General features: G+C 47.0%; 1 protein-coding gene across 2 annotated transcripts in view; it reads left to right on the top strand.

Annotated features, from left to right (window-relative positions):
* Positions 1 to 22569, top strand: part of ITGB5 (integrin subunit beta 5) — a 151172-nt gene that overhangs the window by 37352 nt on the left and 91251 nt on the right. For both annotated transcript variants that reach the window (XM_054504234.2, XM_045903018.3), the window contains exon 5: positions 4754 to 4922. In XM_054504234.2, the coding sequence (XP_054360209.1) occupies positions 4754 to 4922 (169 nt within the window). The remainder of the gene's footprint in view (positions 1 to 4753; positions 4923 to 22569) is intronic.

Here is a 22569-nt window from a genome sequence, read left to right as displayed (position 1 = left end):
TGGTCTTGAACGCATTTTCTTTTGCTAGAGGTATCAGGCTGTTGTTGAAATACATGTCATGTCTCGGGGCACCTGGGTGGTGCAGTGGGTTGAGCGTCTGATTCTTGCTTTTGGCTCAGGTAGTGATTTTGGGGTTGTGGGATCGAGTCCTGCGTTGGGCTCAGTGCGCGTAGTCTGCTTAAGACTCTCTCCCTCCTTCCCTCTCCCCGCCACCCCGCACTTGTTTGCATGCTCTCTCTCTCTTTCTCTAAAAATAAATCTTTAAAAAAAGAAAAGAAATACATGTTATGTCACATTTATATGTGGAATCTAGAAAAGTCAAATTCATAGAAACTGAGTAGACTGGTGGCTGCTGGGGGCTGGGAGGTGGGGGGAAAGAGGGAGACATTGGTCAAAAGGTACAAACTTCCAGGTACAAGATGAAGATGTTCTGGGGATGTAATGTACAGCATGGTGATGGTCATTAACGCTACTATACTTGGAGCATATACTTGTATAGTTGGAAGTTGTTAAGAGAGTAGATCTTAAATGTTCTTACCACACACACACAAATGGAAATATATATGCGAAAATCTGCACAAGTGAGATAACACATTTCATCCTTCATCGTTTGTGTTTTTTCTTACCTTTCCTGTATTTCTTCCAAGGGGTCATATTATTTCTTCTCCGCCTTGATGGTATGATTTCGTTGTCTTCTGGCATATCTTGCGGCTGACGAGAAGTCTGCTCTCCGTCTCATGGTTTGCCTTCTCTCTGGTGGCTTTTAATATTTTCCTGTGCTTTTCATATTCTGTAATGATATGCATTTCAATGTGTCAAGATTGAATTTACTTTTATTTACATTGCTTAGAATCTGGTCTGCTTGTTTAGCCTGAGAATACATCTTTTCATTCTTGAATATTCTCTTTCTCTTTGATCCCTCTCTCCTCTTTATTTTCTAACGCTAATTTCCATAACTGGAAATTTCTTCTAGTTTACCATTTTGTTCTTTAGTTGCTTCATCCATACACTGATGTTTCATTTTTGAATTTCACTGACTATATTTTTTATTTGGTTCTTTTCCAAACTTCTGTTTTTGATTCTGTTGTTTTTTTTTTTTTCCAGAGCCTTCTGACTTTTTTTCCTTCTAATAATATCCTGTTCTGGCTTTTAGTATCTATTCTTTCCTCTTCTTTAATGTCTTAAATATCCCAGTCTTATAGTACTTCAGATCATTCTGTTACCTCTGTTTCTTGAACTGCAGATCGTCCCGTTTGTTGCATTTGTGGACATTCCTTCATGGTGGCTTGTTTCTTGTGGGGTCCAGAACTTTGTCATTTAGCTCTTCTTCTCCCACGGTGGTCTTCCGCGTGAGCATCTCAGCCCCAGGCCTGCTGGCCTGTCTGCATCCTTGCAGGGTGGGTGTATGCTTGCTGCCGCCAGGACCCTCTGGGTCTCGATGGGACTAGTTTTCCTGTTCATCTCTCAGTTGGGGCTTCCTTCAGCATAAAAAATATACTGAGTTCTGACTTGCTCGGGCCTGGAGTTAACAATTTTTATGGGTGATTCATCTTGCCCTTGGCCCGGAGTGGATCTTCCTTGCTTCTTTCCCAGGCTAATGGTTGGAGTTTTTATCTTTGATGTTGGTGACAGGGCAACTCTTTGTAGTGCTCAGCTTTTTGCAGAGAGCCCCATTCCAGGGCTTCATCCGTCCCTGTTCAACTCCCGCCCCCAGCCTTTAGGACCTCCACCTGATCGTGGCACCTCCGGGAGCTCTTCGGCCTGAACTCTCGCTCCAGGCCCACCTTGTCTCTTAAGTGCGCTCATTTGCCGAACGATTTTTGTTCTTCATTTCTGGCACCTGAGATTTCCCTGCTAAACTTCCATATTAACATTTTGAAACATTTTATGTTATCTAGCAGCTCTAAATACTTAGAGTAGGAGGGGAGCTCTTTCCACGTCAGCTCATCCCATAATATTGTCCTGAAGCCTTGGATTGTTTCTGGATTTGCCTGGATCTAGTGTCTTCAAATTGCAATCACTTTTCATATGTACATGCTCCCCACCCAGGCAACTTAAGCCTATATACTTCTGAGTTCAGAATTCATAATTTAGTAACTCCCTATACATGGCCCTAAACAGGGCTCTCTGGGCAGACGCAGGGTGGGTGTTGGAGCGTTTCCCGGCATTAGACCACCAAACACCCAGACCTTAAGTTCAGTCAGGTCTTCCAGGGGTTAAATTAAATAACTAGTTGCAGAGGACATCGTATTTTAGTGACTGTGAGACATTCAGCGGCATCTGTGTGTGACAAAGCCATTCTCCTCTCACTAAGAGGTGACTGATCTGATTATAGTAATTTCCCTGCCATGAAGACTTCTCTCTGGCAAACACATTATCTAGTTCCCGATGATTTAATAGTAATTCTCCAGGTAAAAACATATCTACTTAATGTTGCTGGCAGGAATGAAAGGGAAAAGGGGAAAAATGCCGCGCTCATGTTGGTGAGCTTTTCACAGCTTCTCTGGCTTTCTCACTGAATGACAGTTACTGTTCTGCTCCTCTCCTCCCTTTCCTCGACCCACATGATCAACGCCTGAAGTCCTAAACTGTGGACCAGAGCCACACAGAAAGGGGTAGCGGCTTGGAGGAAGGGAGTTGGTGTATATTAACTCCCTCCTGCATCTGTCCGTTTGTCCAGTTATAATAACTACTGATGGGACCTCAGCTCCTTCTTCCAGCCAGGAACAGTTTCCATGGCCTTTTCTTCATGGCAGAATGAGATGGGAATAAAATGTTTGGGTGGCCTGGGTTCTAGAAAGCACAAGGTGCAGGGGAAGATTTGGGGAAGAAAGAAGGAGTGAAACGAAGGGAAGGCAGATGGAGGGGAGCGTGTAGCGGAGGAAAGGAGCCTGTCCATACCTGCCCTGGCTGCTGCCTGGCAAGTTAGGCAGGATCCCCTAGTAGTTCCTAAGCCTGTTTCCCTTCCCATGCACATGGCTTAAATTGGATTATAAAGCCTCCCCCCATGCCTCTCCATGAGTGGGGTTTTTTTTTTTCCATCTTTTATTCTGAAAGAGGGACTTACTTAACATGGCCACAAACCTGCGTGGTCTCTTTCTGTCTGCCTTCCCAGCCTCCCCTTGGCCCAGCCTCACCCTCGCTCCCCGCCCTGCAGGGTCACTGGCCTTCCTGTGCTCGGGCTCCCCGTGTTCTCTCCTGCCACAGGGCTCTGGCATGGGTGCTGCTCTGTGGCCAGGACCCGCTCCCCTTCCCCCTAGAGAATCCACTTGTGAAACAGTGTAAGGCCTTTCTTCCTATGTCAGTGGCTGTATGTGAAGTTGAGACTCCTAGATCCATAATTGGGATATAACTTCCTCCAGGCATGGAGCCACTTGGTGTTACAGGATTTTGTGTCCCCTTAGTGCCTGCGGTTCTTGGTCATGCTACTTCGAAGAATGGTGAGGTAGACCAGACGAAGAGTGGTGGGCAGCAAAGCAGAGTTTATTGAGCAAAAGTACAAAGCTCCCAGAGAGGGAGGGGGGACCCGAGTGGGTTGCCCTCAGAGTTTCTAAGTTTGAGGGTCTTTATGAGGTCTTTTGTGGAACTTTCTTAAGCCATCAGAGTGTGCTGAGTCATGCCAGTTAGGGCTTTGGTCACGTTTCTGTCTACCCATTAGGTTAATGTCCATGTGCTGATGGTCTTTTTTTTTGCTGACATCTGGGGGCTTTGTCTTAACTGCCCCTTGCCTGTGATATTGACAAATGCTTTTGTGGTTAATTGTCTTATTTTAGGACGTTTTGCAGAAGTCATTTCTGCAAAGGCTGCAAAGCAGAATGTCAGTGCAGTCATGTCTAAGCTGTAAAACAGGATGTCGGTGCTGTTTTATTGTAGCTGTCCTAACTCCATATTTTCTTGTTGGGGCCCTGGCCCTGGCCACTTAACTGTCTAACTAACTCCTAACATTGGGATCTCTACCTCAGACTGCAGATGAGATGGTCCAGTATTGTAGGAGAAAGATGCAGCATTCACCTGCTAATGAGATGCCATACTTGCCTCCTCCCAAATTGCCAGATCTAATTTTCTATTTGAAGATGGTTAGTTTCTGAATGATTTCTGTTGCATTTAGGAGAGCTGATCGTTTATCACTGCAGTGTTTACAAATGAACGAAGTAGCAGAAAGAATGTTTTCGTTCCTATTCCATTAACATTTGCTCATGCGCCAGGATGTCGCGGGTGTCTCTGAGGGGGTTGGCACAAAGGGGTTATGTGATCTTTTGGCACATGGCGGCAGCAGAGGTGATGTGGGAGGCTGGTTTCAACGAGCACCTCTGTTCAGGCTGCTCTCACTCGACATGGCGCACCTTCCTCAGCCCAAAAGAGCCTTCCCTGCTGTGCTGCCTAGGCCACGGTGCGCATGTCACTGGTCCCCCGCATCTTTCAAGGCCCTCGGCAGGGCTCCTCCGTGACGTCTTCCTCTGACCACAGTAGCCCACTCTTATCCCTACTTTTTCGAATCATTTGTCCATTCCATTCACTGAACAACCTGGATATGCTGCCTTGCCTGTAGCGTAGGCCTTGGTGTTTGTAGAGTAAGAACCGTGTTGTTTCTCTTTGTGCGCTCCACTCTGCCTGTCCCCGGGGCACACGGTAGGTGCTGGGTAAATGCTGCTCGAGGCACTCTGTGAACACCCTCCGTGAACACACTGAGTGCTTGGTTGTTTAAGATTTACCTACGGTGCTGGAAAGTGACTCTTCTCTTCTTTCTTTCCAGTTATAAGTTATTCCCAAACTGCGTTCCATCCTTTGGGTTCCGCCATCTTCTGCCTCTTACAGACAGAGTTGACAGCTTCAACGAGGAGGTTCGCAAACAGAGGGTGTCCCGGAACCGTGATGCACCCGAGGGGGGCTTTGACGCAGTTCTCCAGGCGGCTGTCTGCAAGGTAACTCTTCTTTCTGGTTTCATCTCTACGTGTGGGTGGGCGTTGGCACTACCTATAGGAGATGGCAGATTTTGAGCCATCCAGCCTGTGGTTCCTGTCCATTCTTACATCCGAGGGTGAGCTCGGGGACGCGTGGGGAGATCTACAGCAGTCCAATCAGCTGGGGCTCAGTGATGGGTCGGGGTTGGTGCATGTCTGTGTGTCAGGGTGTGGCTGTGTGCAATGGGATACTGTCTTTGCCAGAAGACAGCTGTTCTATGTTTATACTTCAGGCTGTTTTGCTTCTTTTCAGGAGAGAAAGGTAAAGTTCAAGCCCTGTGCATAGAAACTTGTTGAGCTTTCTGGCCCGGTTTTGGTAAATCTTAAAGATTGCTGTATTAGGGAATCCAGCTGAAGAAGAGAATTGCATGTCATCTTAGGTTGCATTTCTATTTGTTTGTTTTTCTCCAGCTTTTTCTGTGATACGTGAATCCAGAGGGAGGACATAGACTTAGGTCAGACATGAACTCATGCTTTGAGAGGTTGCAATCTCAGTGGAGATATATAAATCTCAGTGAAATATATAAATGGAATGTTGGTAATGACTTTTTTTTTTTAATTGAAGAAGAGTTGACACATGATGTTACATTAGTTTCGGGTATATAATATAGTGATTCGTTAAGTGTATGTATTATACTGTGCCCATCACAAGCGCAGCTTCCCTCCACCACCGTACAACACTTTTATAATACCATTGACTATATGATGTAATGTATGGGGATTAACATAAGAATAAAAAAATTAAAATTAAAAAAAATAATAATAATACCATTGACTATATTCCCTACGCCGGACCTTTTATCCCCAGAAGTTATTCTTTCCAGAACTGGAAGCCTGTATCTCCCTCTCCCCTGCACCCATTTTGCCCACACCCCCCAATGCCCTCCCTCCCCCCCACTACCCTCCCCTCTGGCAATCATTAGTTTGTTCTCTGTATTTATGGGTCTGTTTCTGCTTTTTGTTTGTTTGTGTGTTCATTTGTTTTGTTTTTTTAGGTTCTATATAAGTGAAATCATATGGTATCTGTCTTTCTCTGTCTGACATATTTCATTTGGCATAATACCCTCTAGGTCCATCCATGTTGTCACAGATGGCAAGATCTCATTCTAATAGCTGAGTAATACTCCATTGTGTGTGTGTGTGTGTGTGTGTATCTATATCCATTCATCTGTGGATGGACACTTGAGTTGCCATTATCTTGGCTATTGTAAATAATGCTGCAGTAAACATAGGGGTACATAGATATTTTCAAGTGTTTTCATTTTCTTTGGGTAAATACCCAGGAGTGGACTTACTGGATTGTATGGTATTTATGTTTTTAATTTTTTGAAGAACCTCCCTATGATTTTCCAGTGACTGCACCAATTTCTATTCCCACCAGCAGTGCGTGAGAGTTCCTTTTTCTCCATATCCTTCCCAAGCCTTGTTAGGTAATAACTTAAACTAATTTTCTACTGTCAAAGTAACTCAGTAACAATAACCAAAGATTTTTTTAAGAATCACTCGTGAATTTGCTATCCCAGCACATACTTTTATAATTTTTCCATAGTGGTCATCATAGAGCATGTGTAAATGGTAACGCTCTCTCGAGAATTTTGGTGGCTCAGCAATAGGGCAATCGTTGGGGCTCCCATGGTTGGGGGAGGGCTGGGAAAGGGGACTGGAACTCAGTTTGGAGAGGCTGCTGTTCATGTACTAAGTGGTAAGCACTTAGTTGTCCACTTACATAGTTTCTGACCTCAGAGAGCATGTGTTCAGTGTGTGACAGACTGACTTTCTCTACTCAATCCTTGAGTGAGGGATAAGAGAGCCCCAGTTGTCCTTTCTGATATAAAAAACTGAAGTGGTAGACAGGGAGGGATAAAGGGAAGGAAACATGGGAAGAAAGCGCAGTCTCCTGCGGTCCTCTTCTTGGTCCCACTGCAGCTCTGTTGTCATTCGCTCTGTCCTTGGGACCACCCCTAAGGAAGGTCTCACAGTGGCTCCCTATCCAGGATGGCTGCAGCGTGACCCTTCCCAGCCGCTGGCCAGAGCCACATAGTCTGATTCAGAGGTTCCCTGGGCTTTGTAGGAGTCCAGGAAGGCCAGATGGAACATAGCTAGAATGTGTTCAGCTCTCAGTCGTTACAGTGTGTCACAAAATGGGCCACTTACGGATTTGCTTCGGAAAGAAAAATTACATTGTTGGCTGGCATTCAGACATCGATCGTATGAGACATTGTCTTCACAGATATTCTGCCAAATCTAGTTCTTGGCAGGGTTAAATAGTGCAGGGAAAACAAGATCCCTCTCATCTCCCTATCTTGAGAATTTTGTGGGTTTTTTTTTTTTGCGGGGAGGAAATCATCTTTAAGGCTTGGGGCAAAGAACTCAGTGATAAGATAAGCAGTGTCCAGTTCTATTAATTCTGTTCGCGTAATCAGCATGGCGTGACTGAATGCTAGAGGCACAGGGGTCTCTGAGAAGCCGTTGGGTCCACTCTTGTGCCTACAGAGCCTTCTTATACCACCCCAGGCCCATGCAACTCTTCTTGCCTTTGGAAACTTAGTATTTCAAGACTCGAGCATTTCAGAGATGCTAGCAGATTTGAACTCATTGCTTGGATCTGGTGTGTGAATTATTGTTGCCTAAGAGGCACTTTCTGAGTATGTTTCAGTTTTTTTTTTTTTTTTTTTAAAGATTTTATTTATTTATTTGAGACAGAGAATGAGAGAGACAGAGAGCACATGAGAGGGGGGAGGGTCAGATGGAGAAGCGGGACTCGATCCCGGGACTACAGGATCATGACCTGAGCCGAAGGCAGTCGCTTAACCAACTGAGCCACCCAGGCGCCCGAGTATGTTTCAGTTTTATGTCTGTTGACATTTCCTCCCACCATGGCCTTTGCAATAGCAAGTGCCTGGAAAGTTAGTAAGTGCTTGGAATGATCTAGTCTGGGAGCCAGCAGCTTCTCCCTTACTATTTCTCCTTTTTTGTGTGTGTTGTTCGTTTATGTTTGGGGACATATCCAGAAATTTCTTTCTTACTTGGAATCACCTATATAAGAAATGTCATCCTTTCTGGTTCACCACACCTTTACTTACAGAAGCCAAATATTGGAAATAGATTTTGACTTACCTTTTGATGAAAGACTATGTAACAATCATACCCTTAAAGGACATTTAAAGACTTGAATAATTCTCAAGATAAAGTAAGAGAGGAATGGAGAGCAAGTGACAAAACAGTATAGACATATGATGTTATTTTGCAAACAAAAGAAAGAAGAATATGGAAAAGATTGGAAGCAAATAGAAAGAAGAGTTAACAGTAGTTGTCTCTGGTTATAGGACTATGTGTGGTTTTTGTTTTTTTCGCTGTTTTTGAATTTTATATTTACCTACATTTTCACATTGCTTTTGTATGATTTTTTTTTTTTACTTAGAATGAAACATCTCAAACATACAAAAGTAGAGAGAACAGTGAAATGAAACCCATGTACCTGTTGTCCATCTTTGACAGTGACCAACTACTAGCCAATCTTGTTTCATTTGTGTTCCTCACCATTCTCTCTCCCGTTATTTGAAGCGAAGCCCAGATATCATTTGTTTCAATGATGTTTAGATTTTTAAAGATAATTAGATTTTGAGAGGTTTTTTTTAAGAGCTAAGCATTTCTGACTGTGTGTGCCGAGTTTTCTGCTGCCTCCTGATTGGCGCAGATTAAAGGCCCTTCCACTTAATCCTGCAAACTGAGCATGAGAGAAGCTGCAGGCCCTTGAGCTGTGCCTGGAGAGCAGGGTCATGGAGGCTGGAGCTGGCTGGGCCGCATGCCATGCCCCCACCCCACCCCCCAGCAGAGAGTGACCCTGAGCCCTTGGAGATGAGCTGATAGCAGGCTTAAGCAGCTCACAGGGAGCTCTTTGTTCTGGTTTCATTCTCGCTCTGGTTTTCCTGGGATAGACTGTTATCAACTTGTGGGATTTAGGGCTATGGAATGTTCACATGCCTGACCTTAAATCCCACCTCTGTGGCCCACTTCATATTTCTTGGAAAGCTGTTCTTTGCAAAAAGAAGGAAACTTTCTGTTTAGTATTCCATTTAGGATAAGGATCCTGATTCTACGAGTACAAGTTTTTTCCTCCAGCAGGTCACATTGCTGTGAGAGGCCATTTAAAGGCGTCCACAGCCCAGGGACGCCTCCATCATTAATGCAGACATTTTTTCCAATGCCTTCTACCTGGCTAGGTTGGATAAGGGAATAATGCTACTGCCCTTAATTTCTTATCTTTACCTAGAAATCTATGCTCGAACCTTTCTTGATCAGAATAGTAATTTCCCCATTACCACTTTTATTGCTTGCCCAGGACTTTCTAGAAGTTGACTCTAGGTTGTTTGTTCTGAAACTGTGTAGATGGAAGTGTGATGAGTGGTTCATACTGGAACTAGGGCTGCTTTCCTGTTCTCCCTGAGCTAGGCCTGCCCTTGGCCTGGGGAGACAGGGGAGGGGTGGCCCAGGGGCTCTGCCTTCCAAGTTGCCAGTCACCACTTTGTGGTTGTTCATGGTTAAAGCAGTGACCTGAGAATTTCAGCTTGACCAGGTGTATCCTGGCTGCACGGGTTCCTAGGGGCTGCTTTCTCCAGTCAGACAGAAAGTAAGATGTGTGTGACCCAGCACATTCTCCTTTTGTCTTCAGCTTCTAGCCATCCCTCTTAGCACTTATTCTCCACAGCCTTCAGGCAGACTTTGTTTGAATATTGATTCTCTAATTCTGCACTGTGTGTTAAATTTTTAAAGCATTTTATGTCCTCCCAGAAATAGGTGGATGAGTCAGTCTCAAAGCAAACAAAGTAAGTTTACATGCTGAGTAAAAAGTCTATGGCATGGGTTGGGTCCCTTTATGCCTTTGCTGGTGAGAACATTCTAATAAAAAATGGAGACCACAGCCCCAGAATTGCTGGGGGTGGGGGGCAGCTTCACTCTGGCAAGACTTTCTGCAGGAATGCAAATTCTGGGGACCTCTAGAAACAGAATCATTGCTGCCCTTGCTCAGCCCTCATCCACACTCCAGGCGTTTTGCATGTGTTCTCTCTGATGCTCACAGCAGTCCGGCAGGTTATTTGTGGTGGTGGCTGTCCCCAGCTTACAGAGGAGGAAACTGAGTAACACAAGGATTCGTGAAACTTACTGTTAGTAAGGGGTAGAGCCAGACTTTGAACCAGATCTGGTTGATTCCAAAGCCCATGCCCTAACTGTTAGCTGGTGCCTGGTGCTTTGGGAAATAGTGACAGTGCCGTGCAGAGCAGGGAGGACTCAACTTTGAGTTGTTGTCCTATTCAAGCTAGGCCTCTTCTGCTGCTAACTGGTTCCGTGGAGGCCAGCTGACCTCTCTGGGCCTCAGCGCGTTTTTTGGGAAAATGCAGGGAGGTGGGATTGGAGGGAGAATCTCCAGAAAATGCAGGCAGTTGGGATTGGAGGGAGGGTCTCTAGGATATCTTCCACTTGTGCTGATTGGTGCTACTTTTCATGAGGGACTCGTCGTGGCCCCTCCCCCTTTGCTCAGAGCCTTCAATTTTGCTTTTGTGTTGCTCCCTGTTCAGTCTTGAGCCTCCGGCCAGGGACGCACTAAAGGTAGCCATCCCTGACACTTACTCTTACCTGAAAGAACTCCCTGTCCTGTTCCATTTTCTCACGGTCTGGGTTATCCATCAGCACACATGAGCTGCTTCTGCTAGCAGATTGTACCACAGTTTGGGGGGCTTGTTCCAACCCCAGCGTGCGTGCTCTTTCTCTGGGTCAGTGTCTCATTGAAACGCCATGAAAGCTGGAACCTCTCCATGGCCCGGGGAAGTGTTAGGGGCCACATTTGCAGGTGTGTAGGCCCTCTGCGCGAGCCCGTGCAGCTTTTTTGCCTGAAGTGGTGAAGATTCTCCTTGGCTTTCTATTTTGCAGATCCTTGTAGTCTCATGTGCATTTTTGAATCACAGGACTGTTTTAGTCCCTGAGACGATGTTTCCTCGTTCTGCCTGGTGCCTGTGAACTGTGCTTTGGGTATCGGCTGCCCTGCCAACAGCTGCTTGTTGACACGGGGTGGGAATGGACTGAGTTACAACTCAGAACTGTCACCAGGGCGGGATGAGAGCTTTGGTCTCTTTCGGTCCTCCAGCAGAAGCCTGTAGTGCCTGTTTTGAGCTTGTCTGCACCCCTGAGCTTGCTTGGCTAATGACGGCAGGGAAGAATCATCCTGGGGAGAGGGTAGGAGGCCCACTCCACGACTGAGGCTGTATTTCCATACCTGGTTAGGATGTCACTTTTTCTTTTTAAGTTATGGGCTCCTCTGTGCTGTAAATGTCCATTGGCAAAGAGGAAAAGAGACAAGGATCGATTCTTGGGCTCTTTTGGCCCCACTTGCTCCCTAAACCTCCATCCCTGCCCTCTGCATTCCAGCCACAATGACCTTGACAGTGACCATGACTCTGTTACTCTGATTTACCTAGGGCCCTTTGCACACGCTGTTTCTTCCTCTGTTTGCAATACTCTTCCCCTGTATTCCTGCTTTTCTTTCTTTCTTTAACTTTTTTATTAATAAACTTTGTTTTATTTAAGAGCAGATTTAGGTTCATAGTAAAATAGAGCAGAAAAGGCAGCGTTTCCATATACTTCCTGTTTCTCCTGTCCCCCCCCCCACCTGTTCTAGCGCCCCCCCCCCCCATCAGCATCCATCACCAGAGTGGTATATTTGTTACAATCCATGAACGAGCATTGACACATCGTTATCAACCGAAGTCCATAGTTGACTTCTGGGTCCACTCTTGGTATTGTACGTTCTATGGGTTTGGACAAATGTACAATGACATGTATCTACCATTGTTATAACACACAGAACTGCTTCACTGCCCTGAAAGTCTTTGCTTCGCCTCTTCTTCATCCCTCTCTTTTTCCCCCGAAACCTGCTTTTCTTTGAATGTCTAATCTCTGCCTACTGATGTTTCGGACCTCCACTTGTCTGTGTATCCGGGAAGCCTGATGGAGTGTCCTGATGAGGTCAGAGCACCAGGCCCTTGGTCACATCTACTTTAGTCACCATTTTATTTGTATTTGGGCCACTCCCTGAATGATGTCTGCCTCCCCTGTGAGCCAGGAAGCCTCCTGAAGGCAGGGACCCCATCTCTTTTCTCACTACCGCATTTCCCTAGCACCCTGCGCGTTGCCTGGCACATAACAAGCCCTCCTTAAACATTTGGTGAGCAAACAGATGCTTTGTTCTCACAGATTCCTTTATGCTTCTAAGTTCAGCAACGTGCAGGTCCACCTGGCTCCAAGCCCCTCCGCCCTCCTGTCGGACCAGGCTGCCTGAGTCATTTACAGTGCTTCATATGCGTCATTGAAGAAAACCCGGAGTATCATTAGTTGGCAGTACTTTCCAACTCAGCAAGTGAGTTCAGTGGCAGGTGTGGTGGGAAAAACTAAAGAAAGATGGGGAAGAAGTCCCTATCCTCGGGGGTTTGATCTGAGCTTGCAGATCCACCAGAAGGTAAGAAATAACCTATTTGTAAACATTAGCAGGAACCATATGAAGTTACTGATATTTGATGATCAATGATATCTAATACTTGACTACTAATAGTTTCTGCTAAAAAAATAGGAACTTCATGTGGTTCAGCCTCACACATTCCAAATGTTTCTCTTCTTCCATTTGGATTGGACTCTCCATAGAGTCCACATCAGACAAGATCTGTTGCATGTTGTTGGGCTTGGGCTCGAAGGGAATGTCTGAATCCTGACTCACAGGCCAAGATTTCTTTTCCCCAAGGAAAGAAATATACTTTTGCCCTCCTTAGGTTTAGCCACAGAACAGATTTATTTTATTTTTATTTTATTTATTTATTTTTAAAGATTTTATTTATTTATTTGAGAGAGAGAGTGAGAGAGAGAGCGCAAGAGGGGGTAGGGTTAGAGGGAGAAGCAGACTCCCCGCCGAGCAGGGAGCCCGATGTGGGACTCGATCCCGGGACTCCGGGATCATGACCTGAGCCGAAGGCAGTCGCTTAACCAACTGAGCCACCCAGGCGCCCTATTTTTTATTTTTTAAAGATTTTATTTATTTATTTTGACAGAGAGAGCGAGACAGCAAGAGAGGGAACACAAGTGGGGGGTGGGGGAGGAAGGGAGAAGCAGGCTTCCCGCGAGCAGGGAGCCCGATGTGGGGCTCCATCCCAGGACCCTGGGATCATGACCTGAGCCAAAGGCAGACACTTAACGACTGAGCCACCCAGGCGCCCCCACAGAACAGGTTTAAAAAAAAAATGTTCATTGCAAAGTATGGGTGGAAGCAGGAAAAACAACTAATGGGAACATGATTATTGTCATAAAGTGACAGAAATAGACTTGAATGTCAGCGTGGTTGGGGAAGCCAATCACAGAACTAACCTCCGTTTTCCTGATGTGTTGTGTTTGTATTCAGACTCTGTGGTCCCCAAGCTCAGATCCGCTGTGGGGTCTGCCTGCTGGCTGGTCAGGTCAGCCCCCTTTCCATCCTTATTTCCTTCCTCGAACTTGTTCTCTCTCCTAGGGTAGGGTACCCAAAAGGGTAGTGTATAGTGTTTTATTATTACTTCTGAAAACTCGTGGAGTACTTACTGTGTGCAGGACACCGTGTTAGGTGCTACGAGGATGCCCAGATGAATGAATCACAGCACCTGTCCCTATGAGCATCACTCATAGGGCTGGAAGACAGGTGCTTGTCCGACAACCTGCGGGACCCAGCAGAGCACACAGCAGTGCGCCCAGAGCCGGCCCGTAGGACCTACTGACTGAGTCACAGCATTCTTCTCCTTCAGGGTGTCCCCTTGTTCTCTCTGCCTCTTGGTCTCCCCTGCTGATGATGTTATTGATTACCATTGGTTCCCTGCTCTGTGAGAGCCAGGCTTCATGCCAAGTACTTCAAAGGGCTTATTTTACTTCATCCTTTGAATGTGGTTTTACTCTCCCCTTTTGACGAAGAAACAAGCCTAGAAAGGTTGAGCAGTTTCACAAGGTTCTTCCAGCTGGAGATGACAGAGCCAGAGATGGGACTGTACCCACTCACCTGGCTCCAAGGCTGGAGTTCTTCACCTTGACGTTAGAGTGCCTGCTGACTCTTGTGTCCCACAAGAGCACAGGGGTGGGAGGCGTGTGCTTCCAAAGACAGCAAGTCCTCATCTAGGGAACCATTGCAATTTCCCACACGAGGAGGACTGAAACGGTCTGCTGTTTCTCTGGAACTAAGAGTTTCTTGTTTATCAGGAAGCAGTTATAACGTGGCTCTGTCAGCCCTCAGGACTTCTGAGGGAGACCTCTAGTGCCGTCCCACGGTCAGAGTGCCGATGGAGCCCCGGCCCTTTGAGTGAGCATGCTAATCTTTGTCCTTGGCTTTACTATCTGTAAAATGGGAACTCTGCTGTCTGCCTTCTCATTCATAATCCGGCGGTTCTGCTCATAGGCAGCGCTGTGGCGAGACACATTTTCAGACGGTGGGTCTTTTCCAGCAACAAGGGAGTGGGTGGCTGGAGATAGAGGCCCATGGGCTGTATTAATACCTTCATGTTGCATGAGCATTCACTTTAATTAGATTGACCTTGAGGTCCAAAAACCCACTCATTTAAAGCTAGTGTTTCCATCCTCACGGAAAATGCCCCTGGGATAGCATATTGATTCCAACCTGCCCTTGTGTGTGAACACCGCGTACTGGAGGGTGTTGTGCGTCGTCTCCAACAAGCAGGCCAGCCCACATTCGGGCAGGCTTCCATCCCTGTTTCCCTAGGCAGCCGAGTGGGACATCAGCTTTTCTCAGGTTCCCAGAAACCAGCATTTCAGGCCCTCTCAGCACTGTCCCATTGGGACATTCTTTTTTTTTTTTTTTAAGATTTTATTTATTTACTTGAGAGAGAGAGAGAGAGCATGAGCGGGGGTGGGGGGGGAGGGAGAAGCAGGCTCCCTGCCGAGCAGGACTCGACCCCAGGACCATGATCCCAGGATCATGACGCAAGCCAAAGGCAGACACTTAACCGACTGAGCCACCAGGCACCCCCTGTTGGGGCATTCTTGAGGCTCCCCTTCTTGCTGGTCATGCCCAGCCGTGGTCCCTGTGTATAAGCAAGTCACTATGGAATGGATCTGGGGACTGGCAGGCATGTAAGAGGCAAGTCCCAGCCCTGCTTTCCTCTGTGAGGTCAGGTCAGACCACATCCCCAGAATTGCATATGCCCCCGGGGGCTGTGTTTAAGATGCACGGTGAGAGAATAGAAGACGGTGAGGAGGTGGATGGTGCTGGGCTTGGAAACCACATCTTAGGAGGAGTCGGTTAAAGGTCAACCAGGAGGAGAGACACCAGGGAAAAAGCATGCCTGACCTCAGACATCACCACAGAGGTGGGAGTAGACTCCTCTGGCTGCTCCAGGGAGGCGGGGGGCAGGGGGGGTGTGTGTGCTAGGAAGCAGGTTTGAGTTCAAGGTAAGGAAGAATTTTCTAACAAAGATCTCTGCTCAGCACTGGAATAGGCTGCCAGATGGGACAGTGAATGTGTGTGGGGGTTCCCTGCACACGTGGTGGGGACACCAGAGGAAAGCTCCCTGCGCTGGGCGGGAGCGAGGACAAGACCACTTCTGGGATTCCTTCCAAATTTCAGGTGCTACATATTTTCTCTGAGTCAGTTTCTGGGCCCAGTAAGCACTAGTGCGTTTGTTCTTGGAGTAGCCCGTTCTAGCCTGTCTTCTCTCGTTCCCAGCACGAACACCCTCTAGGCTGCATTTGTATCTGGCTACCATGACCATGAACTCCACCGTGCACACTCATTCATGTGCCAAGCACAGCTTCCTTTGAGCTGGTGCCTAGAAAAGCTTTCCCCGCTCCCAACGGCTTTTCCATGGAGCCACCTTACCGTGGGGTAAAAGTCTGGATACAGTGCGAGAGATGTTGGGAGGGGACCCAGGGACAGACCGGAGGTCGGCAGGGGAGATGGAAGCCTATTCTTTTTCTTTTTTTAAAGATTTACTTACTTATTTGAGAGAGAGAGAGGAGTTCAGAGCCCGACACAGGGCTCGATCTCACAACCCTGAGATCGCAACCTGAGTCGAAACCAGAGTTGGAGGCCTAACCAACTGTGCCACCCAGGTACCCCTGGCAGCCTATTCTTGATCTCTTCAGTGACATTCCTCCTTTGTCACACTTTGCAGTCCCTGATTGTGACAGAGAAACCACATCCTCTGCTGCCTGGTCCCCATGCTGTCCTGGGCCAGATGTTAGAAGTAAACAAAGCAGCAAGTTTGTCTTCACTCTTGAGAGGAGCCAGTTTTTGTTTATTTTCTCCAAGTCAGGAAGGCCTGGTCTACCATCTCTGTTCCCGCTTCCCCATTTCGTGGACTACTGCCTCCTCTTCACCATCTCACAGAGCCCCAGGTCCCCCAGACTGACTCGCAGGCCTGGCCGCACGGGTCCTCCCAGTAACCATCCCCGCTGTGTGCCTGGCCTCTCCCCGTTCCCGCTCCCGCAGCTTGATGCAGACAACAAGCCAGTCCGTAGCCCTTAGTGCTTCCCGTATTTAGGTGTTTCAACTGAGATGTTTGTGAGGATGGAAAGCGTACTAGATAGCTGTTGGAATTGCGAGTGTTGTGATGGAAGACTTCTAACCCCGCCGGGTCGGGTTGTGGTGCCCAGCTCTGATTGTGTGTGTGTGTGTTCACCTGCTTGTCCTTCACTGAGTGCTGAGCATGTGCTGCCTCCAGTGCTCTTGCTTTTCTGGGGCATGGGCCCTGCACCCCTTTCTCTCTTCCCGTAGCTCCAGATCCTCGCTGCTGAGGACAAATTCCCTACTGAGTTTTCCACCCTGGGAAAATCCTCTCTGGCCCCAGCCCTGGTTCGACGGGTTGGTCCCCACAGAACTAGATAAAGGGTTTGCCTCCAGGGACCTGGATGGAATCAGAGATTCGGGCTTGGTGACGGTCCCCCTAGCCACTCACATCCATAGTCCACGGAGGGCTGCTTTCCACATAGTGTGGCCGCCTGCCCATGTGGGTGGCCAGCCTGGAAGAGCTGGAATACACTGAGTCATGGTCACACCTCCCCGGCAGAGTGCAGGTAGGTGGCCAGGAGGAAGGTGAGCCTCGGGCTCTGCCTGCTCACCTACAGTGTTTAGGAAGTGAAGGGAAAACTTGGGAAATCGTGTGTAGCATTGCCCAAGGGCTCTGGCTCCACACGGAAATGAGAGAATTGGGAGTTTGGGACTGGCCGGTGCTGTTGGGGAACCAGAGAAGATGAAAAAGGTAATTCCAAGGTTTCGGGAGAAGGCATGTGATAGTCCCATTGTCAGAAATGAGGAAGCCTGGAGGGGCGGTTCATCTGGGCGTAAAGATGGTGCTGCATCTTCAGATGAGCTGAATTCCAGGTGATCGCAGACACTTTTGGGTTTTGGCTCAGACCTGGGAGGAAAGCTCAGGAGAGAGGGCAAGTGCAGGGTGTGATTGCCAGTCAGCCAAGTAAATCTCCACAGTGTTGTCTTTACCTCATCCACCTGCTGGGAGAGCCACAAGAGGGGCAGGGGTAGGACGGTGTAGTGTGCCAGACGTGCAGGGGGGCTCAGAGGGGCTCCGGGTTGGCACAGAGGCCCCAAGAGCGAGGCCTACTGCCCAACTGGGATTGGTTCTTATCTCTTCTAGCCTGTCTTCTTTAGCTTTAGAAACCCTGATGGCTGGGTGGCAGATCAGCCCAGTTAGATCAGGAGCCCTGGGCATTCGTATTGGTGAATCTCCCTCGAGGACCCTAAAGTGCAGCCGGGGCAGAGAACCATGTGCACATGAGGGAGGGAGACACGATGTGAAAATTGCTGTCTGGGGGTCATGTGGAGACGTCTGATGATAAGGAATTGAGGAGAGGAAATACAGGCCATAAATCTGCCAGTCTTAGAAAAGAGGCAGAAACAAGTGAGATTGGCAGCGTAGCAGGGTCACAAGAAGAGTTATGCAAAGTGGGTCATGAGCATGTTTTTAGGCACATGGAAAGGAACCAGAAAAGAGAATGACCGATGGAATAAACTCTCCAAAGAGGGCAGGATGCAGGGGCTGCGCTTCCTTTGGGCAGGAGGAATACTTCTTCTTTGGGGACAGAGAGATCAGAGAGGCCAGGAGGCTGCCCCTGGGACTGAAAGGCACTGCGAGCCGCTAGGAGTTGGCGGGGCGGCGAGTCCCCGTATCTGTCTCTCTCGGTGATGAAAAAGCTGAGGTCATCTCCTGAGCGAGTGCGGGAATGGGGGGTTGAAGGCTGAAACAGACGTGGTGAATTTGATGCAGATCTGAGCCACTAACCAAGAGAAGTTAAGTGAATTGCGACCTTGGCCGGATGCCAGATTTCTTGCTTCTGAGTCGGGTACATTTCCGTCCCGCCCAGCTGCTGACATTTTCATCTCGTAGCTGACCGCTCTGGCATTTAATGAAACTGGCTTTTAAATATTTTGGTTTTACTCTGAGACATGGAGAAAAATGTAGCTAAATAAATAGGTTTAGGTTTTTTTTTCTCTTAAAATTTTTTTTTTTCTGAAAAGTGAATATAATCAATCTAAAAGTATAGAAAATGCAGATAAGCAGGAAGGAGAATAAACATCACCCGTGACCCTACAGTGCGAAGATAAGATTGTGTGCTTCTGAATTACATACTTAGGTCGCAGATTTGCAACTCCGTGGAACTACCGATGACAGTCATTGTCAGATTTTAACTGTTTACTACATACACGTACAGAGCTGGGTGTCCCTCCTCTGTGTCATCCTCTCAACAGCCCTTTTTATCAGTATTCTGTTATCTCCTTTTTATAGAAGAGAAGCAGCAGGGAAGGATTGAGTAACTTGCCCGAGGTCAGAAAGACAGGTTGAGGCAGGTGTGGGGCTGACCGAGGACCGGCCAGACAAGCCCCTCTCCGCTGTGCGACGCTGCCATGGAACAAGAGAATGTGTCCCAGCAGTATTCCCCTGCACGTTACTGACGTTCGTCTATTCATGTCATTTCTTGTAATTAGGAGAGACTTTATGAGCAAACCAAGTCTTCCTTAAATGAAACAGCTTTATTGAGGTATAACTGATGTATAATAAACTATACATATTGAAAGTGTACAATTTAAGAAATTTTGACGTTTACACACCACCTGGGAGACACGCGCGCGCACACACGATCAAGATAATGAACATATCCTTCTCTCCCCAGGGAGTATTTATGCTCCTTTGTCATTTCTCCCTCCTGTGTCTCCTGCTTCTCACCCCACGTAGCCCCTAATTAGCTTTCTGTCACCTCACATGAGCTTGCATTTGCTAAAATTGTATATATTCAGTATATATACTTTTTGAGCCTGGTTTATTTCACTGGGCACAATGATTTTGAGACTTATCTGTGCTGTCAAGGGTCTCCATCCTTTCCTTTTGTTACTGAGTAGAATTCCATTGCATGGATGGACCACAGCTTGTTTATCCGTCTACCTGTGGATGGATATTTGGGTTGTTTTGGATATCTGGTCGTTTTGGCCTGTTACAAATAGAGCTGCTATAAATGTTTGTGTTCAAGTGTTTGTATGGATGTTTGCCTTTATTTCTTTTATTTCTGTAGCTGGGAGTGGATTTGCTGGGTCATCTGGTGGGTGTTTAACTTTTTAAGAAACTGCCAGACTGTTTTCCAAAGTACATGTATCATTTTACATTGCTCGCGGCAGCGTGTGACTCCGCATCTCCATCAGCATTGGATGTGGTCGTTCTTTTTCGTTTCAGCTATTCGGTTAGGTGTGTGGTAGAATCTCATTGTGGTTTTAATTCAAGGCCTTTTTAAACTTTTCAGTATGCAGTACTTCATAGGCCCTGTGATGATGGCGGAGGCTCCCACATCAGGCAGTGAAGGCCAAGGGAAGAAATGGAGAAATTAGTACCAGTCTCAGAGTAATAATGATAGACCCTTTTTGTAGCCCCTCTTTTATGTGCTAAGGGCTTTTTTTTCCCCCTAAAGATTTTATTTATTTATTTGACAGAAAGAGACACAGCGAGAGAGGGAACACAAGCAGGGGGAGTGGGAGAGGGAGAAGCAGGCTTCCCGCCGAGCAGGGAGCCCGATGTGGGGCTCAATCCCAGGACTCTGGGATCATGACCTGAGCTGAAGGCAGACGCTTAACGACTGAGCCACCCAGGCTCCCCGCTAAGGGCTTTTTAATACATTACATCTACACCTAGCATCAACCTTGCAAAATAGGGTTTCCTCCATTTTACTGATGAAGAAACAAAGACTGAGAGAGGTGTCTCAGAGCAAAGCAGATTTGAACTCAGCCTCATCTGTTCAAAAGCTCATGTACTCTGGCTCCCACACCATACTCCATCTTGTAGCTCTTCTTTCTTTAAAAAAGCAGTCCGCTTTCCCACTATTGCTCTCTGCCCCAAACATGGCATACAGAACTTAAGCCTTCAAAATAATCCAGGCGGACAGTAGGAAAATTATTTCTAATGTAAATCCTCTGTGGAGTCACTGCTTATGAAATCTGAGCCCAAAAGCCTGGGTGAATGAATAAGCATGTCCTGACTCATTCTCTGCAGCCCAACCTCTGGGCCAAGTTTGTTAACATCACTTACATAACAAGAGTCCAATTCAGAGAAAACAGAATTATTATTATTATGCTGCGCCATTCTTTGTTTGTAGAGCTATTTCTGTTTCAGATGCAACCTTTCAATTTAACAAACATTTATCTTGGACCCAGCAGTCATTAGTTGAGAGACTACTAAGTATTTTTTTTTTTTTAAGATTTTTATTTATTTATTTGACAGAGAGAGAGAGACAGCAAGAGAGGGAACACAAGCAGGGGGAGTGGGAGAGGGAGAAGCAGGCTTCCTGCTGAGCAGGGAGCCTGATGCGGGGCTCGATCCCAGGACCCTGGGATCATGACCTGAGCCGAAGGCAGCCGCTCAACTGACTGAGCCACCCAGGCGTCTCGACTACTAAGTATTTTAATGAATTCTTTCATTTCTCTCTCTCTCTCTCTCTCTCTCTCTCTCTCTCTCACACACACACACACACACACACACACACACACACACACCCCACACACACCCTTATGTCATCCTCTCTCCCTAGATCATTGGCTAGTTCAGCTTTGGTTTTAATTCAAGGCCTTTTTAAACTTTTCAGTATGCAGTACTTCATAGGCCCTGTGACGATGGCAGAGGCTCCCACATCAGGCAGTGAAGGCCAAGGGAAGAAATGGAGAAATTAGTACCAGTCTCAGAGTAATAATGATAGACCCTTTTTGTAGCCCCTCTTTTATGTGCTAAGGGCTTTTTTTTCCCCCTAAAGATTTTATTTATTTATTTGACAGAAAGAGACACAGCGAGAGAGGGAACACAAGCAGGGGGAGTGGGAGAGGGAGAAGCAGGCTTCCCGCCGAGCAGGGAGCCCGATGTGGGGCTCAATCCCAGGACTCTGGGATCATGACCTGAGCCGAAGGCAGACGCTTAACGACTGAGCCACCCAGGTCCCCGCTAAGGGCTAAGAAACAGATCACCTGGGCGCCTGGGTGGCCCAGTTGGTTAAGCGACTGCCTTCGGCTCAGGTCATGATCCTGGAGTCCCGGGATCCAGTCCCGCATCGGGCTCCCTGCTCGGCAGGGAGTCTGCTTCTCCCTCTGACCCTCCTCCCTCTCATGCTCTCTGTCTCAAATAAATAAATAAAATCTTTAAAAAAAAAAAAAAAAAAGGAAACAGATCACCTGACTCTGGCTTTCCTGGTCCTTTTCTGGCTTTCCTGGTCTTACTCTTTCAGTGACCTTGGGCTACTTACTTAATGTCTCTGAACACCAGTGTCCCCATCTACATGATGGCGGTATATTCCCCACATTACCAGGGTTGTGGTAAAGATTAAATGGAATAGTAGAGGTGATCAGTAAATGTTAAGTAGTATTATTCCTGTTTTTACTAACAAGAAAAAAGCTTTTGAGGTGTTAAATAATTTGGTCAAAGCTGCATGGGTAATTAGGGGTGGCAACAAAATGAAAATGCCTATCTGGGGGCACCCAGGTTCCACATTGTTCTGTGTCCTTGTTGCCAGCCTCCTTTAGGTTCCTACAAGCCCCCCGGGAAGCTGGCGTGGAAGAGAAGACAGAAACAGTTGAACAACAGACCCGCGTTCAAAACCCAGTCTTGTGAAAGTAGTACTTGCTTCTGAAAGACAGTTGGGGGCACAATGGAAAAAAGAAAAAGATACTGCCTGTCATCTCGCCCCCAGCCACATTATGGTGTACGTTTTTGGAATTGCTCTTACTCTGTTTTTCCTCAGAAGTCATGCTCGTTTCTCACGTGGTTTGTAATCACACCGCCATTATAGTATCGTATACTTTGTTTTCCACTTAATATTACACACGTTTACACATAATTTCATACTTTTTTTTTTTTAAGATTTTTTATTTATTTATTTGAGACAGAGAGAATGAGAGACAGAGAGCATGAGAGGGAGGAGGGTCAGAGGGAGAAGCAGACTCCCTGCCGAGCAGGGAGCCCGATGCGGGACTAATTTCATACTTTTAATGAACATCATTTCTAATGGCCAGAGAGGAGCTATCTCTGTTTATTTAACCATTCCTGAATCA

This window comes from Mirounga angustirostris, unplaced genomic scaffold (assembly GCF_029215605.1).
Source record: "Mirounga angustirostris isolate CCGP_5_RB_7025 unplaced genomic scaffold, mMirAng1.0.hap1 SCAF_1, whole genome shotgun sequence".
In the NCBI taxonomy this organism is placed as follows: Eukaryota; Metazoa; Chordata; class Mammalia; order Carnivora; family Phocidae; genus Mirounga; species Mirounga angustirostris.
This window is presented reverse-complemented; position numbering and strand designations above follow the sequence as displayed.